Genomic DNA, 17,938 nt, shown 5'->3' with positions numbered 1-17,938 from the left:
GTGTTCCAATTTTAGAACCTTGCCCAAGAAGTGGATCTTTATGAGTTACTTTCAATATAAATACTGGATAGTTAATCACGCAATATCATGACCTTTTGATCTCATTGCATTTTTCTTCTGAAGTTACAAGGGGATTAAACGTTATCACTTTTATTAGTCATATTCTTCATACTTATTTATATTTATTTATAAACAAAATAGTTGCATTGGCAACTATAATGTAGAAAAAACAGTTGTAATAGAAATGTACGTAAGAAGAAGGTGGGACAACCCTGGTTTTTACTGATCTGTAAAACCTACCGGTTCGTTCCACGCGTTCTCTGTTGTTACCACACGTCATCTTCTTCCAGGTCAAGGTCTAATTGAAAGCTTCTCATTGAGAAGCATTGATGAACTTTGAGAGTGCCAGTCAGCTGAAAGTATAGAGTAAGGTCTATTGTTTTGGGGAAAGGAGATGGCTGTCATAATGGAGGAAGGAGATCTCTGTCAATATGGAGGGAGAAGTGAGTGTTGTCATGAGGGAGAGAGGTAAATTGAAGCACTGCAAGTGAACTAGCTAAGTTACTAAGTATGCTTGTCGTCATCACGTAGTCCGCGCTGACACGACATATGATGTTTGCACAGAATTGACATTAGGCACCCCATAAGTCACGTATGCGGAGTACAACTAGCCCATGGCACAAAAGGGCAGATATCTCCGTATGTGCAGTGTTTGAAGCCGAAACTATGCATATACAGATTCCTTGCTTCATGATAACTTATAAAAGCAGAAGTAGTCATGGAGGTTGGAGTAACTATTTAAGCAGTTATAGTAAGTATATGGATAGTAGTGTTATAAGTGTCGGGAGTGCAGGATAGAGAAATGAGATTAGAAAAATAGTATGCACACAGAGTCCAATATTAGGACCATGAGATATGTACAACATTACAAGGAGTGTATAAAAAAAGACAAGTGGAACCCAGTCTTCGTGGGTCCAGACTCTGTAAAAATGACTTTGAAGTGTCTATAAGGGCAGTAAATGTATGCCTGTTTGCCATGCCATTGATTTGATGTATATCTGTAAAGAGAGATGTTGATTAGGACGATTTTCATAGTTCTGCTATCTTTCTGTGGGCTGTTGGGTTAATTATAGTGATTGGCTTGTTTTGGTGAGCTTTACAGGTTTGTGCTGGACTAAGATTAGCTTAACTATAGAGATCTGAGAATCAGATTTAGACAGGATCTGAGGCAACAGCAGTCTAGTCCTGTCTCACAAGAAATGTACAGTTGTAATAAATATTGTTCTGTATATGGGGACAGGTCCACCAAAGGTGATAGAGTATTGTTTTCCTCTATGCGCACAACTAAGATCAAACTGAGTATACGTTTGAGTAGACAGGGAGTATGGTATACGTTTCAGGGTGTAAAATACCAGAAACAAATGCAGGCAAAAAGAGAACAAATAATGTCCCAGATATATCTCTAGACATCAAAATCAGTAGCGTGAGGTTGATCACAGTCTTTTTCTGCAATTACATTTCTAACATTCAGGATGGACAATATGGAATGTGGAAAGAGATGGAATCTAGGTATGCATGCACAGCTTATCTAACACGAAAATGTGCCCCCCATTCCTGCATATGCAGCTCATCTACCCAGTGTTGGGAAACAATGTATACAAAGTATTAGCCAATAAATAACTTTACATGCACCACACATTATCTAAGCGTGTACGTCCAAAATTAATATCTATTTTACTGGGGTTTCTTTACAAAACACCATTGCTGTTGCAGAATCAGGGGACATATACAACAAGTAAAAAGTATAATGTGATTTACACAATACAACACATGCAGTGCTTCATAGATTTAAATCTATTATTAAAATAATCTTAGAGTTACCCTACCGATTTTATCTACTGATTTTTATTCCACTGCATGATGGTGAATACGGTATAGATAAAACTGCAAGGCTATTAATAGAAAATTAGCAAATTCTAAATTGTTAAAAAAAAAAAGAAGAAAGTTATCATAACATATGGCCAGATTTTTGTTCTTCATTAAATGTGTTGACAGATTGTTTGCCTCTCTATTTAGATGTAGTTGTTGCAAATACGATGATTGCATGGCTACATCCTGGAAAGATCAGAACACAGGTGTGGTAGATGCAATTGAAGGCTTTAAATTGTAATGTCACCTTAAAAAGTGTATTTACATATTCACAGCCAGCAAGGATCAACATGAAACCAGAGACAGCTATCGGTCATGACAATGTACAGCATTACTGAATAAGTTGGTGCTTTTTTTATTTTTTTGTTTTTTTTATTTTGCAGTTTATAAGGTACAAATACAAGACGTGCTTTTCTCAGTAAATACAATTTCACAGTGCGAGTGAAGCCCAGTATGTGGACAAGCTATTTAACCTTCGTGGTAGTTGTACATTCCATTGTTTTACATTTTCACCTTATACATAGGTCTAAGTGTAGGAACCAGCTATTAACAATCATAGTAGTTTTAACATTTCACTTTTAACAGTGTCACCGTGTAAGTGGAACCAAGTTTATAAGCATATCATTGACCATCATAGTAGGTATTCATTTCATAGTTTAACCTGCCGCTGGTATCATATATCGTTTGTGTCTTTGTTGCTCAGCGGTCTGGGACACTCTTCGTTGCACCAAGATGAGTCTTTTGGCCTCTGATTGTACCTGTTTTAAATTAGGGTGAACAAAACTTTATCCCTATTAACTGGGGAGAATATGGGGGGGAATGTTGGATGGGGGGAGGTATGGTTTTCCTGAGAACATTTGTCTAATTCTCTAGTTTTGTTGTATTCTGTTCCTGTGAAAGTAATAGTTAGGGTTTCTTATGAGCTTAATTTACAGCTTAGTTTATAGCGGGTTTAGTATCCTATCTCTCTCTTATGGCCCACACTCCTTGTGTGTCTGCCCAATTCTGTGCATCCTATTTCGGGGGATCTCTATATGCATCCCACATTCTCCATGCCTCCACCCAAATTTTTTGTGGAGCTCTATATGCTCTGGTGGTACATTCATAAAGTTTGATCGTGTCCAGCTGTAACATACTTGTTTCTATTGATGGTGGGTCTTTTTGCAGCCAGGCTTTGGCTATAGATGTGATTACCGCTATGGTGATGTGAAAGATAAGATATTTTTGGGGTTTAGGCAGGTGCGGTGGGATATGTTGCAGAAGAAATATTTCTGGTGTTAGTGGTACATCTATGTTCCCTATTTTCTGTATGAGGGATTTTGCATCTTTCCATATTTTGACGATGGCGTGGCACGTCCACCAAATGTGCAGAATGTCGCCCGTGTCATGTCCGCATCTCCAACACACTCCTGTTTGTTTCGGGTCTATGTGTTTCAGCTTGGTGGGTACCATATGCCATCTGTAAAGCATTTTTTTAGACATCTCTATTTGGGAGGTGCTAGGTGTTAGTTGTTTATTGGCTACAAAACTTTTCTGCCAGTCTTCGTCTGGTAATTGTCTTCCTATATCTTTTTCCCACCTTTTTATAAAGTTCATATGCCGTATCTCTTTTATGGGGATGTAGCTGTCGTATATTTTGGAAATGATGCCGGGTGGCTTTTTAGCATTTTTACATAATTGTTCCAGTGTCCGCATGTTCCCTTTTGTGTTTGCTGTGGATTTTGACTCTCTATGTTTCTTAATCCGGGAGTTTATTTGTCTGTGCGCAAACTCAGCAGTGGTTGGAAGTTTATACTTTTTTTGTAATGTGTTGAAGGGAATGTGTTCGTTTTTGTCTATGAGTTGGTGTACGTGTGTTAGAACTAGGCTAGCCCAACCACGTATGTTTAGCTGTGGGATTAGTATGTCGAAGAATCGGAGTAGCATCGTTGGTAGGATTTAAGTTGGTGCTTTTTAAAACAAACGTACAATAAAGAATGCATTCTGTGTGTGTATTGTAAATCACAGCTTTGTTTAGAAGATGCGAAGTGCTGGAAATGAAACATTTAGTCCAGGTTGCTGATTTGGAAAATGTATCCAAATGACATTTTTGGTCTGAAATTTGAGATTCAGTTTGAAATCCTGAAGATTCTCCCCAGGCAGTGTTTCTAAGCCCTAGGGATTCAGAAGTGCAAATACTACATAACTGCAATATTTATACAGCCACTGTAATTACAGCTATTGTGGTAGCTTTGTATTCTTTCTGTCTGGCAGGAAGGGAGGAAAACATGCATAACCTGAAAATATTTGGTTTTGACTGTTGTTAGTGTAACAAAAGACATGTTTATTATAAATAGTGTTTTGTGTTTTATCTTTTAATTATTATTATTTGTTTAACCAATGCCAAAAGGTAGAACATTGCTTTAGAATATTCTAAGTCCCTTTTTTTAAACTTGTATAGCTTAGCCTTAAAATATCTGTACATTTTCTAGCGGAGTGTGTTGGTGAGTGATGTGTAAGCCTAGAGAAATTCAATAATCCCCATCCTGTCATATCTATTTGAAATCACTGTCTTCAGTCGTACTACACTGTGCATTCATTCAGTTAATTAAAGAGGATTTTTGAAGTAGATATAGTTAAAAATATAGGTCAAAGTAATGGTGAACTCTCAATGCTATAGTTGCATACGGCACATTCAGTACATTACATACATTAATACTTAGAATGGAGTTATTAGGTATTGATTTGTAACAACAAAACTACAAAGGGATACTTACTGGGTTATTAAATAAAGTATGAATTTAAAGTCAATTTCAAATTTCAGGCCAGAGAAGCCGACCTGAAAGCAGAATTTTTCAGATTCGGCTATTTTTACCTAAAATTTGAAATTTAAATTTTAGTGAATAACCCTGGTAGGCTTAAAACGTATCCTTCATTACAAAATGATTTGCTAGGCAATAATAACATACCTACTCATTATGCTAGATTATTTCTTGTCTTATAAATATTGTGTGTATATATTATATATTATATAGAGTACAAGGGAGACTGCTCATTGCACGGATTAAATAAGAATCCTTATTCTAGGAAGCCACGTGCTCTAGTTTATAGGAAGGACTCCTCATGTTTTGTAACATGTTTAGCTGTTCTGGAGACAGTATCTGGATGACAATTCAACACGTCTTTATCCTTAATCTGGGAGCCTCCATCTTAGCTCCCTGTCAATTTTTTGTGTTTTTTGTCTGTCATTTGTCCCTGGTAGTCAGCATACTATTATTTCTATCGTAGCTACAATATAGTTCCCATAATTTTACAAGGACTGGATACTAGGGGAGAGTCTTTTGGCACGAGGTAGGGAATTCCATAGGAGTAGGACAGCCCTGTGAAAAATCCTGTGATGAGAGTTAGCAGTCCGGGAACAAGTGATGACAGGAGAAAGTAAGACCTGGGTGTAAAATGATGCCAAGACAGCGAGCTTGAGGGGCTGGGGTAATAGGTGTCCCATTGACACGCAGGGAGATAGATGGAGGTAGACTATTTAAGGGGGCAAACATGAGGAGTTCAGTTTTAGAAATATTTAGTTTTAGAAAACGGGAAGACAGTTAGGTGTGGAAGAGGCAGTTTGTCATGACATGTTCAAGGAGGGCAGGAGAGATAAATCTGAGTAACATCATCATAGAGATGCTATCGAAATCTAAAAGAGTTACTATGGTTACCAAGATAGGTGGTGTAAATGGAGAATTAAAGAGGACCAAGTGCTAAGCCTTGAGCGTAGTATAGAAAAAAACATACAGAAAAGAAAGAAATTAGACAATAATTCTATTTCATCTCCTCATTTGTAATATTTTCCCTGGTTTTTGCCTAGATTATGATGTCAATTGCATTTGCGTTAATATAAATTTAAACGAAAACCGAGCATCTCATGAAAATAAGGTTAATGCAAGTTCTAGGTGATTTTCAATGTTGTATTCAATGGTAAAAAATTCAAGTGATAGATCTCCTTTAACCCCTTAAGGACACATGACATGTCATGATTCCCTTTGGTCCTTAAGGGGTTAAGCACATCTCTCAGTATATTTTGTGCTTTGGTAAAGTTGCACATTTCTGCTCTTGAAACATTTCGACAACCAATAAAGCAGATTCTTTGTATCAAACATCCAATATGCAGGATTACATTTTGTTTATGGGCTTTGCTATTACCAAAATGTATTTCCTTGTTACGCGAACTCTTTGCTTATGCTTGGTGTTCTGTTTTAGTGTTGTCTATTTCTAAGGTCTCATACAGAGTTATTGACTAGATTCTGAATTGTATTGAACCTATTTCAGAATGGCAAAATATAGGCTGCTTTAGCAACGCTTTGACTATTGTGAAGTTGGAGAATTGTCTCCAAACCAATTTCAATTTCAATTCCAAGTCATTTCACTTCAATTCAGAGTTTACAGAAAAACATAAATGGTTTTGGATGCACTGAATAAGGATGGAGAGTCACTTAAACATCTTAAAATTGTTCAATACATTTTTTTTTACAGAATAAAAATATGTGGGTAACTAGGAACTGCTTTAAATTGACAATGTTATACTATAATACCAGAAATGTTTGTAGCCTATTTGAGTAATCTTTTTGCACATTATTTCAATCCCTTATAGACCATTAAAAATTGTGAGATATTGCAGAGCATTGAAGAGCAGCTCCTGAGTCTTTCTGCCTTCTTTGCTAAGATATTTACCTTGCATCAGGAGCTGGGGTCAATTGCTGTGCTTGTACCACACCTGAATCCAATCCCTGGGATCCATGCATAGCAGCCCTTGCAATTGAGGTATTCCCAGGCAGTGAGTGGGGTAGATGGCCGCCGCCCTGCTCTATTCCTCCAGCACACTATCATTTTGCAACTGAATCTTACAGGACCCTCCCACCCCCCTTCCCTTTTGGACTGGCAGAGGTCATCCAAGTCCACCCTGGAGACCTTTAATCTGCTGACATCTCTGGTGTTCAGCATACACCTAAGATGGCGCTGAGTCCTTGCCAGTTTCAGTGTTGATACGAGACTAGTTACCCTTAGTTATGGCAACTTTTCTCAATGCCTTTGATGCCCTGTGTGATCGATTTTAAAAACTTGCTAGACTAAGCCAGTGATTCTGGTTTGAGACATTTCCATGCTCACCCATGGAGCATATTGACCATGAGGCCTGATCTCAGACTCTTAAATTGCCACGGCTCTTCCTCACTTACCTAGGCTGCAAGCTGTGAAGACCCCCCACGCTGAGCCACACCTGTGTTTCTGGCAGGCTACAGATCTTTGCCTGAATATTTCATATAACTTCTCCGAATTGGCCCTCTGGGTGCAGATATCTACCTGGCTGAAGTTATTAGGCATCGGTTGCTCTTTATATCTTAGAGACAACGTAAGGCGATTTCTAGCTTCCCTTGGCACTTTGGCTTGCCTGATGCGCTCGTGAGGTGGGCTGTCCACTTGCTCCCTGATAGAGGATTCGGTTGGAAGCCCATAAGCTGATGGACTGCACCTTTACATCCCGGAGAGTTGACTGTTTGTCATACAGGACTAGTGTAGAGGAGCTATCGTTCACAGTTGTTTTATTTTATTTTGCTATTTCATTGTTTATTCTCTTTTATATATCTGCTGTTTCTGCATCACAGGTTTAACCCCTTAAGGACCAAACTTCTGGAATACAAGGGAATCATGACATGTCACACATGTCATGTGTCCTTAAGCGGTTAACGGACCACTATAGGCACCCAGACCACTTCAGCTTAATGAAGTGGTCTGGGTGCCAGGTCCATCTAGGATTAACCCTTTCTGCTGTAAACATAGCAGTTTCAGAGAAACTGCTATGTTTACAAATGGGTTAATCCAGCCTCTAGTGGCTGTCTCATTGACAGCCGCTAGAGGCGCTTCCGCGCTTCTCACTGTGATTTTCACAGTGAGAAGACGCCAGCGTCCATAGGAAAGCATTCTCTATGGACTGGCTGAATGCGCACGCGGCTCTTTCCCCGCATGCGCATTCAGCTGATGACGGCGAAAAGGAGGAGAAGAGTTCCCCGCGCCGAGGGAGCCTGGCGGGGGAAAACAGGTAAGAGCCCGGCGGGAGGGGGGCCCTGAGGGTGGGGGGGGGACCTAGAGACCCTATAGTGCAGTGATGGCGAACCTTTTTGAGCCGAGTGCCCAAACCGCAATACATGCCAACTTTTTTTCCTTAAAGTGCCAACACGGCAATTGCGTGTGTGGGGGTGGGGGGGGGTGCGTGTGTGTGTGTGTGTGGGGGGTGCGTGTGCGTGTGGGGGGGTGCGTGTGTGGTGTGTGTGTGTACGAGGGGTGCTGTGTGTGTGTATGAGGGGTGCTGTGTAAGTGTGTGTGGGGTGCTGTGTAAGTGTGTGTGGGGTGCTGTGTAAGTGTGTGTGGGGTGCTGTGTAAGTGTGTGTGGGGTGCTGTGTAAGTGTGTGTGGGGTGCTGTGTGTGTGTGTGGGGTGCTGTGTGTGTGTGGGGGGGTGCTGTGTGTGTGTGGGGGGGTGCTGTGTGTGTGTGGGGGGGTGCTGTGTGTGTGTGGGGGGGTGCTGTGTGTGTGTGGGGGGTGCTGTGTGTGTGTGGGGGGGGGGGTGCTGTGTGTTTGTGTGGGGGGGTGGTGTGTGTGTGTGTGTGGGGGTGCTGTGTGTGTGTGTGTGGGGGGGTGCTGTGTGTGTGTGTGGGGGGGTGCTGTGTGTGTGGGGGGGGTGCTGTGTGTGCGTGTGTGGGGGGGTGCTGTGTGTGCGTGTGGGGGGGGGTGCTGTGTGTGCGTGTGTGGGGGGGTGCTGTGTGTGCGTGTGTGAGGGGGGTGCTGTGTGTGTGTGTGTGAGAGGGGTGCTGTGCGTGGGGTAGGGGTGCTGTATGTGTGTGTGAGAGGGTTGCTGTGCTGTGTGGGGGGTAGGGGTACTGTGTGGGGTGTAGGGATACTGCTGGCGGGGTATGGGCACTGCTGTGGGGGGTAGGGATACTGTGTGTGGGGGGTAGGGGTGCTGTGGGGGGGTAGGGGTACTGTGTGTGCGGGGTAGGGGTACTGCTGGGAAGTAGGGGTACTGCTGAGGGGTAGAGGTACTGTGTGGGGGGTAGGGGTACTGTGTGGGGGGTAGGGGTACTGTGTGGGGGGTAGGGGTACTGTGTGGGGGGGTAGGGGTACTGTGTGGGGGGGTAGGGGTACTGTGTGGGGGGTAGGGATACTGCTGGGGGGGTGTAGGGGTACTGTGTGTGGGTAGGGGTACTGTGTGTGGGTAGGGGTACTGTGTGTGGGGAGTAGGGGTACTGCTGGGGTGGTAGGGGTACTGCTGGGGGTGGTAGGGGTACTGCTGAGAGGGGGTAGGGGTGCTGGGGGGGTAGGGGTGCTGGGGGGGTAGGGGTACTCTTGTGGGGGAGGAGGGGTACTGCTGGGATGGTAGGGGTACTGCTGGGGTGGTAGGGGTACTTCTGGGGGGGTAGGGTGCTGCTGGGGGGTGGGGTGGTGCTGTGGGGGGTAGGAGTGGTGCTGGGGAGATAGGGGTGCTGCTGGGGGGGTGGAGGGGTGCTGCTGGGGGGTGGAGGGGTGCTGCTGGGGGGGTGGAGGGGTGCTGCTGGGGGGGTGGAGGGGTGCTGCTGGGGGGGTGGAGGGGTGCTGCTGGGGGTTGGGGTGGTGCTGTGGGGGGTAGGGGTGGTGCTGGGGGGGTGGAGGGGTGGTGCTGGGGGGGTGGAGGGGTGCTGCTGGGGGGGTGGAGGGGTGCTGCTGGGGGGGTGGAGGGGTGCTGCTGGGGGGTGGGGTGGTGCTGTGGGGGGTAGGGGTGGTGCTGGGGAGATAGGGGTGGTGCTGTGGGGGATAAGGGTACTTCTGGGGGGGGTAGGGTGCTGCTGGGGGGTGGGGTGGTGCTGTGGGGGGTAGGGGTGGTGCTGGGGAGATAGGGGTGGTGCTGGGGGGGTAAGGGTACTTCTGGGGGGGTAGGGGTGCTGTGTGTCAGTATCCCCCCCCCTCCCTCCTTCTTACCTTTAATGAAGGGGGGGGGGGGGGCACAGCCATCCCTGGTGGTCCGGTGGTGGCAGGCAGTGCTTCCGTGTCGGTAGGCAGGGGGAGGGATCTGTGATGCTGATCCCCTGTCCTCCCGCGCGATGCTGTGTGGAGCGTTGCCATGGTAACGCTCGACAACCCTCCACACAGCATCGCGCGGGAAGACAGGGGATCAGCATCACAGATCCCTCCCCTGCCTCCCGACACGGAAGCAGAGTAGGCGCCTGCCGTTTCGGGCAGGCAGGTGCCTACTCTGCAGTGATGGCGGACCTGTGGCCGCGTGCCCACAGAGAGGGCCCGGCGTGCCACCTGTGGCACGCGTGCCATAGGTTCGCCATCACTGCTATAGTGCCAGGAAAACAAGTATGTTTTCCTGGCACTATAGTGGTCCTTTAACAGGACACTATAGTCACCAGAACAACTACAGCTTATTGAATTTGTTCTGGTGAGTAGAATCATTACCTTCAGGCTTTTTGCTGTAAACACTGTCTTTTCAGAGTAAATGCAGTGTTTACATTACAGCCTAGTGATAACTTCACTGGCCACTCCTCAAATAGCTGTTAGAGATCCTTCCTGGGTCATGGCTGCCTAAAATGCATCCAAACATTCAGTATCTCCTCCCTCTGCATGCAGACACTGAACTTTCCTCATACAGATTCATTGATTCAATTCATCTCTATGAGGAGATACTGATTGGCCAGGGCTGTGTTTGAATCATGCTGGCTCTGCCTCTGATCTGCCTCTTTGTCAGTCTCAGCCAATCCTATGGGGAAGCACTGTGATTGGATCAGGTTACCACTTCTGATGATGTCAGCAGACTGCTTGTTTTTTTTTGTTTTTTTTTGTTTTTTGAGGCAAACAGCATGCAGATCCACAGCTTCTGGCTTGAATACAGATTCAGATTTCGCTACATTTATGGAGGCATGAGGGGCTCAGGGGGGCTAGATGGTGGTTTTAACACTATAGAGTCAGGAATACATGTTTGTGTTCCTGTCCCTATAGTGATCCTATAAAAGCTGCTCCAGTGGTTTTGCAAAAGTCTTCTCCAATTATAAATCGTGTTGTTCCTATCCAAAAACCGCTCGCATATACATCATCTTTTTCTATATTTTTGCTTGTATGTTATTATTACATGTGTTGCTAAATTTGCAGTTTGACTTGTAATGTAAGGATATAAGAATAAAAAGTAAAAAAAAAAAAAAAAAGATTTTGTAATTTCTAACATCATATATCTATGCTTCTAGCTATACATACTTACTACTTTCAATCTGTCTAGGTATGTATAATTTTTCAGACCTTCCAATAGTTTAGTAGAGGTTTAAATTCTTTAAATTTTTCTTTTGTGCATTTATGTCTTTATGATGAATAGATGATCAACAATACTTTCCTATGGGGAGGGCCTAAATAGGTCTGTGATTACTACGGACTGCCCCCTAGCCCCAGATTTTTTTGTGGTTAGTACAATGATGTTGGAAATGATGAGGTTGATACAAAAATGAGTGTGTGCTGCCGAAAACGGGTCAAATTTGCCACGAAAAAAATAACACAATGAAAGATAGTAATAACATGAAAAGTCGAGAATACTGCACTTGGGACCGGGGGGGAGAACACTAGGGACGGGGGGGGGGGGGCGAGAACACTATGGGACGGGGGGGCGAGAACACTATGGGACAGGGGAGGGGGGGAGAACACTATGGGACAGGGGAGGGGGGGAGAACATATGGGACAGGGGTGGGGGGAGAACACTATGGGACAGGGGAGGGGGGAGAACACTATGGGACAGGGGAGGGGGGAGAACACTATGGGACAGGGGAGGGGGGAGAACACTATGGGACAGGGGAGGGGGGGAGAACACTATAGGACAGGGGAGGGGGGGAGAACACTATGGGACAGGGGAGGGGGGGAGAACACTATGGGACAGGGGAGGGGGAGAACACTGTGGGACAGGGGAGGGGGAGAACACTGTGGGACAGGGGAGGGGGGGAGAACACTGTGGGACAGGGGAGGGGGGAGAACACTATGGGACAGGGAGGGTGGAGAACACTATGGGACAGGGGAGGGGGGGAGAACACTATGGGACAGGGGAGGGGGGGGAGAGAACACTATGGGACAGGGGAGGGGGGGAGAACACTATGGGACGGGGGAGGGGGGGAGGACACTATGGGACAGGGGAGGGGGGGAGGACACTATGGGACAAGGGAGGGGGTGGAGAACACTATGGGACAGGGGAGGGTGGAGAGAAAAAAACACTATGAGACAGGGGAGGGTTGAGAAAAAAAAACACTATGGGACAGGGGAGGGTGGAGAATAAAAACACTGTGGGACCGGGCAGGGGGGACACTATGAGACTGGGGAGGAGGGGGAAAGAACACTGTAAAAGAGGGAGGGGAGAGGAACATTAAGCAGGGGGGACCACTAAAAGAGAAGGGAGAAGGGAAGTCTTTCATATTAGATTAATTACATTTATTAAAAAGTGTAATATTACAAAAAGTTTGGTAAAAAAACATTTTTAAAATAATTTGAGGAAAAAAGTCATTTTCGGTTTTCAGGCCAAGGGCATCTTGAATTTTCAGTTACGGTGCATCCCTAGTCTGTGCTTGTAGCCGTACTATCACAGAAGCATGTATTCCTGGAATTTATCCTCTCTTTTATATAAATGGCTATTTGTAGGTCATGAATTAATTTAATTAATACGATTAGTCACACACCCTAATTCAATTTTGTCTGTTTGAAGTGTGGGTAAGTGTGTTGATAGGTCATATTGTGTATTGTGTTGTGTATGTTTATACTGTTTACAGTTGCATCATTGTGCATTGACACAGCATAACAGTGTATTAACAATCACTTAATTTCAAGTTTATCTCTTAATACTTTTTCACACTGGTGAGTTATGGGGATTAGGTTAGCACAGGATAAGGCGGAGCCAGCATGAGTCTTTATAATGCTCAAATGATCTGTATTGCAAGCAAAGTTGGATTTGTTAAGGCCTTGATTTGTTAATGATTGTATGAATACTGGAGTCCAGCTGATTTTAGTAGAATCTTTGTACAACTTCCCATTGTCAGTGATAAAATGAAACAATGGATGAAAATTGATGTCCTATTTTAAATTTATGAACTATATCAAGCGTCTAATATATTACATTGAAAGATACTTCCCTTCAAATGTTCCTGTAGTTGTGCGTTTTAGCAAGGCTGCTTACAGCTACTTGTAGAACTCTCCCACGCCAAGAAGAGACCATTCCAGTTAGGAGCGTCCCAGTCTGTTGTGTAAGGTCCTGCAGTTTATCTATAATTATCTATAGGCTTATATTTGTAAATTACGTTTCCCATCATGCACAGCTGACTTTGGAAACAACAAGATGAGTACACACACAAGGATTTAGATTGGTAGTAATGGCTGGAGACTAAGCACACGGTGAAGCATTCCCAAGAAGAGTGTGTCCCCTTGTTTCTATAGTGCTCTGCAAAGCACAAGACACACCTGTCAGAAAAATAATCACAGCAACTACAACACATGCACTGTAGTTGCTGTGACAGAAAAAGCAGGAAAACTGCCTATATGATGGTTCTCTCTTTTGTCATTCAAATATTAGCACAGTTACCCTCCATGCCGTGAATTGAATAGCAAGAGAGAGGAGAACCATATATTAAATTTAAAACAATCAGTGTTTACCTTGCTGAGTAAATTTTAAATAATAACTGTTTGAAATAACAAAATATATATATAAATAGTTGCTAGGTAAATCTGAAGGATCTGGAGATAAACTGAATATTTTTGAGAATGCCGCAGTAAAAATTATTAGTATTGCGTGACATGTTCTGCCAGGTAAACGTGTTTACACCTTTATTTTTTTCCCAGTGCTCTACTCAGAGAGAGAGTTCCACAATGCTGCAAAAACCAACAACGTGGAGAAGATGCGGCAGCTGATCCAGAAAGGAGTGGATGTTAGGGCCAAGAACAGTGTAGGTACAGTATTATTTCTGGATACATTGGTATGGTTAGGCTTTGCAAAGTCTTGATATTAGGTTTAACACCAAGACCTGGCTTTAAATACCCGTCGAATTGGTAACATAAATGTTTGGATCAAGATGTAAAATCTGACCCCTGCATTTGTTTTCAATCATACAAGTCCATGTAAGTAGCCTTCAAACATGTGTTTGTAGGATCCTTGTGAGTTTCAGTGTGTGGATGCTGCTTGCGATGTTGTGTTCCTGTATGTCAACATGTTGTGTTAGAATTGTCTGTCTTCTTTTACCTATTGTACTGCGCTGAGGTGGGTGGAGGGGGCATTGGGTTGAGGTATGTGCCGGGGGCATAGGGCTGAGGTGGATGCTGAGGGAGATGGGGGCTGAGGTGGGTGAAGAGGGGTGGGTACTGGGGACTGAGGTGGGTGAAGGGGGAGATAGAGGCAGAGCTGGGTGGAGGGGGGCATGGGGCTGAGGTGGGTGGAGGGGGGCATGGGGCTGAGGTGGGTGGAAGGGGGCATGGGGATGAAGTTGGTGCAGGGGGCATGAGGCTGTGGTGGGTGCTGGGGGCTGAGGTAGGTGAAAGGGAGATGGGTGCTGAGGTGAGTAAGGGGAGGTGGATGGAGGGGGCTATGGTCCAGGTCTGGGACACCGTTTGAGAGTTACCTTGCCCAGTCGCCATTAGTAGCTTGCCCTGTTCTGTTAGTAGCTGTCCCTTCTCTGTTAGACTTTCACCCAGTCTCCACTCCTTCAAAAAATCACACTTCTTTAGGAAAGCATATAATTTAAACTGTTAGCGGGTTTTCATCTCCCCCTCCCCCCCCCCCCCCCCATTACTCCTCACCTGCAGCTGTCAAAAATAACCTACTAAGTTCTCAGTGATTACTTTTCTAGCAACCTGTTTCATTACCCCTCCTTATACCCTTTGTGTCACTATACCCAACTTCCTCTAGCATGTAAGCTTATTGAGCAGGGCCATCATCCCCTCTGTTCCTGTGCGTCCATTTGTCTGGTTACAACTGCTTGTGTCTGTTATTCCACCCATTGTACAGCGCTACGGAATTTGGTGGCGCATTATATATAATAAAATAATGTTAATAATAACCGCTCCATGAGTGCTTCTCAAGACTGGGAGAACTTACAAGGCTTCCTCGTTTGGGTTACACTGAAACAGTGAGTTATAATATAAAGCTAGCCTGTAGTTGTTGGCCTTTATCCTATTCATTTTGTTTTATTGGTCCCCTGGGAATTAAATACCATTGCAGCTACAGTAGCTGATTAACACAGACTGTTACTTTGCTGCCTGCAACATTTTTATTTTTTTTGCTTTCATGGCGTTTTACCTTATATTGGCATTACTGGGCTGTCAGGTATAGGAATACTAGATTAACCGTGTGATGTGATGGGATGTTGCGTAATTGACTGATTGGGGACTATACTCGTTTTAGAATTATTGTGGCCAATCGCTACTTGCTGCTATTTTGTTTCTCTTTAAAAGGGGGAGGGTGTCTTCTACAGCATTTTAAACACAATTTAACACTGTGTTTGATATTATATATTTCTACGGGAAGCAGCCACTACTATCTTCTTATTGCATTTATGTATTGAATAAGTGATATATATGATTTAAATCTGACATTTTGTATTGATATCACTATTATTTTGTGGCAACTATTTATATCTTTAGTCAGTTTAGGACCCGCTTAGGGGGGTCTGCCTTGACGTTGGCAGGCGGGCATTCCCTCCAATGGCCATTGGAGTAACTAAATGACCTCCATTTGTCTAAAAATACATAGGGATTAAGGAGAGAGCATAGGTAACTTTTTCCTTTGGTTTTTAGCTATATATTGGGGCTGATGTGTACTGTGGTCATTGCTGCCGCCCAGGAGTGATGGGAGTGAGCGCAGGACTTATCTTTTTGTATTTGTATTTATATCTTTAGTTTACTGTATATTGGCTTGCTTCAGGAGTGGCTGCTTAGTAGACAGTAGCTTATATTTAAGTTTTCAAATCTATTTATTAAAGATTGAGCACCCTCTATACTGTGTAGTGTTTTCTTTTATAAACATGTGAAAATGAACTGGTATCTGCACGCATGTGGGGAGTTATTTGGAGTCTCTGTGTACAGATAAGTTGGTATCTGAGTGTACATATGGAGGAACAATAATACTACAAAATAGTAAGATACGCAAAGTGTTTGTGAAGTCACTACAATAGTAATTAAGAATATACTTCCCCTCAGATTTCCATCAGGAGTATCAATATACAACCCCTTTTTGATACACTTTATCAAGATTCTGGAATAACATATAAACATTGAAAACAGAACACAGTAAAAATCATAGCATATAATGCACAAAATAACAGTAAAGTGATTAAGCCCACTCACATAACATCGAGTTAAACAACCTCTGTGACTTCACATAGGCACTTTGCACACCTCACTATTTTATTATTATTATTATTATTATTATTATAGTTTCTGGATGATTGTGTGAGGAGCAGTATGCACACTTTCTAATGAAAGTAACTATGTAAAAAAGTAAAAGTAACTATGGAAGCCTTTAGCACTTAAGCTGGGATCTCTGAAAATGTGGAGATAAGATGGTATCTCTGTGAAAATGTGGACATAAGATGGCATCTCTAAAAATGTGGAGATAATATAGCATATCTGTAAAAATGTGGAGATAACATGGTATCTCTGTGAAAATGTACAGTGTGGAGGTAAGGTGTTATCTCTGTGTAGGTGTAAAAGTAAGTTGGTATCTGTGCATTTGTGGAGGTAAGGTGGTATGTGTAGATGTGAAGGTAAGCTGGTATCTCTGTTTAGGTGTGGAAGTAAGGTGCTATATGTGTATATGTGGAGGTAAGGTGGTATCTGTGTTTATGTGGAGGTAAGGTGGTATCTGTGTATATGTGGAGGTAAGCAGGTATATCTCCTTGTCATGTGGCAGTAAGCTGGTATCTCTCTTTCATGTAGAGGTAAGTTTGTATCTCTGTATACATGTGAGGGTAAGCTGGTATTTTGTTGTGTATTGGAGGGGTAAGTTGATTTCTGTATGTGCTCTGTGACTGTTCTCCTTGAAGACACTGAATCATGCACTCTCGTTATACTTTCCCTTTTCCTTCAGGTAGACAGGACAGGCCTACACTGGGCCGCCGGAGCTGGGCATGAGCAGGTGGTGAGGCTACTGCTGGAACATGATGTACCCTTGGACGAGGAGGACAGTGTATGTGTTTCACTTTCAAGGTGACATGTCATGCTTCTCATATTGCCCATACCGTTCTAGCTTAGAGCCACCTCCATTTTATTTATTAAAAAGCTTCTGAACAATCTCAAAATGGAGAGACCAAAAACTTCTCTGGTTCTGTATTTATTTTCTCTCTCTATAAGTAGCTGAGAACAATTGCTGTGTAGTGCAAGCTTGCCATCGATGAGCGGCAGTGATGTTAATGGTAACTATTACCACTATTGGAAAATCTCTGACAGTGTAGAAGTTGCCCATAGCCTTACCACACATCTGGTCTTGGAGAACTGTGTCTAATAAAACAAAAAACACACCCCTAAACTTTCTGAGGGGTACTTAAAATGACATTTAGATTTCTTCTAGAAACAATATATATGTTATTTATGAAGCTTGATGTGCCCTTAATTGAGTGTCTCCAAGTCTAAAGGTTTTTCTTAATCGTAGTAATTGTTCTCCAGGCGCTCACACTTTATTGCTTGCCTTTAAGATAATTACTGAACTGAAGGAAAAGAGAGATGGATTGCATTGATTTTCGAAAATCTATGGGGTAACCTTTACGTGGCCTACTTGAGCTAGGAACTACCCATCACAATGAAAATTACCTTAATGGTTCAGGAATAAACATTGGTACAACCATCTGATAAAATACTTCATCCAAAGCGGATCTTTGATTCGAGATTACTGCATTTCCTAGTTATAAATAGCACAATTCTGTCATTGCCTGTTTCAGGTCTACCATAATGGGCAATTCCATTATCTATGTGCTGTGAGCCTCTCAATGTTTCAGCTTG

The 17,938-nt window shown here is 43.4% G+C and overlaps 1 protein-coding gene across 3 annotated transcripts in view; it reads left to right on the top strand.

The window, feature by feature from the left end:
* The window catches only part of ANKDD1A (ankyrin repeat and death domain containing 1A), a 60,815-nt gene that overhangs the window by 22,197 nt on the left and 20,680 nt on the right, over window positions 1-17,938 (top strand). The window contains exons 2-3 of one of the 3 annotated variants that reach the window (XM_063448810.1): window positions 13,793-13,900; window positions 17,035-17,129. In XM_063448810.1, the coding sequence (XP_063304880.1) occupies window positions 13,793-13,900; window positions 17,035-17,129 (203 nt within the window). Of the gene's footprint in view, window positions 1-13,792; window positions 13,901-17,030; window positions 17,150-17,938 lie in introns of those variants that run through there. The other 2 variants (XM_063448812.1, XM_063448811.1) reach the window with 2 other exon arrangements.

Source organism: Pelobates fuscus, chromosome 3 (assembly GCF_036172605.1).
Source record: "Pelobates fuscus isolate aPelFus1 chromosome 3, aPelFus1.pri, whole genome shotgun sequence".
Taxonomy (NCBI): Eukaryota; Metazoa; Chordata; class Amphibia; order Anura; family Pelobatidae; genus Pelobates; species Pelobates fuscus.
This window is presented reverse-complemented; position numbering and strand designations above follow the sequence as displayed.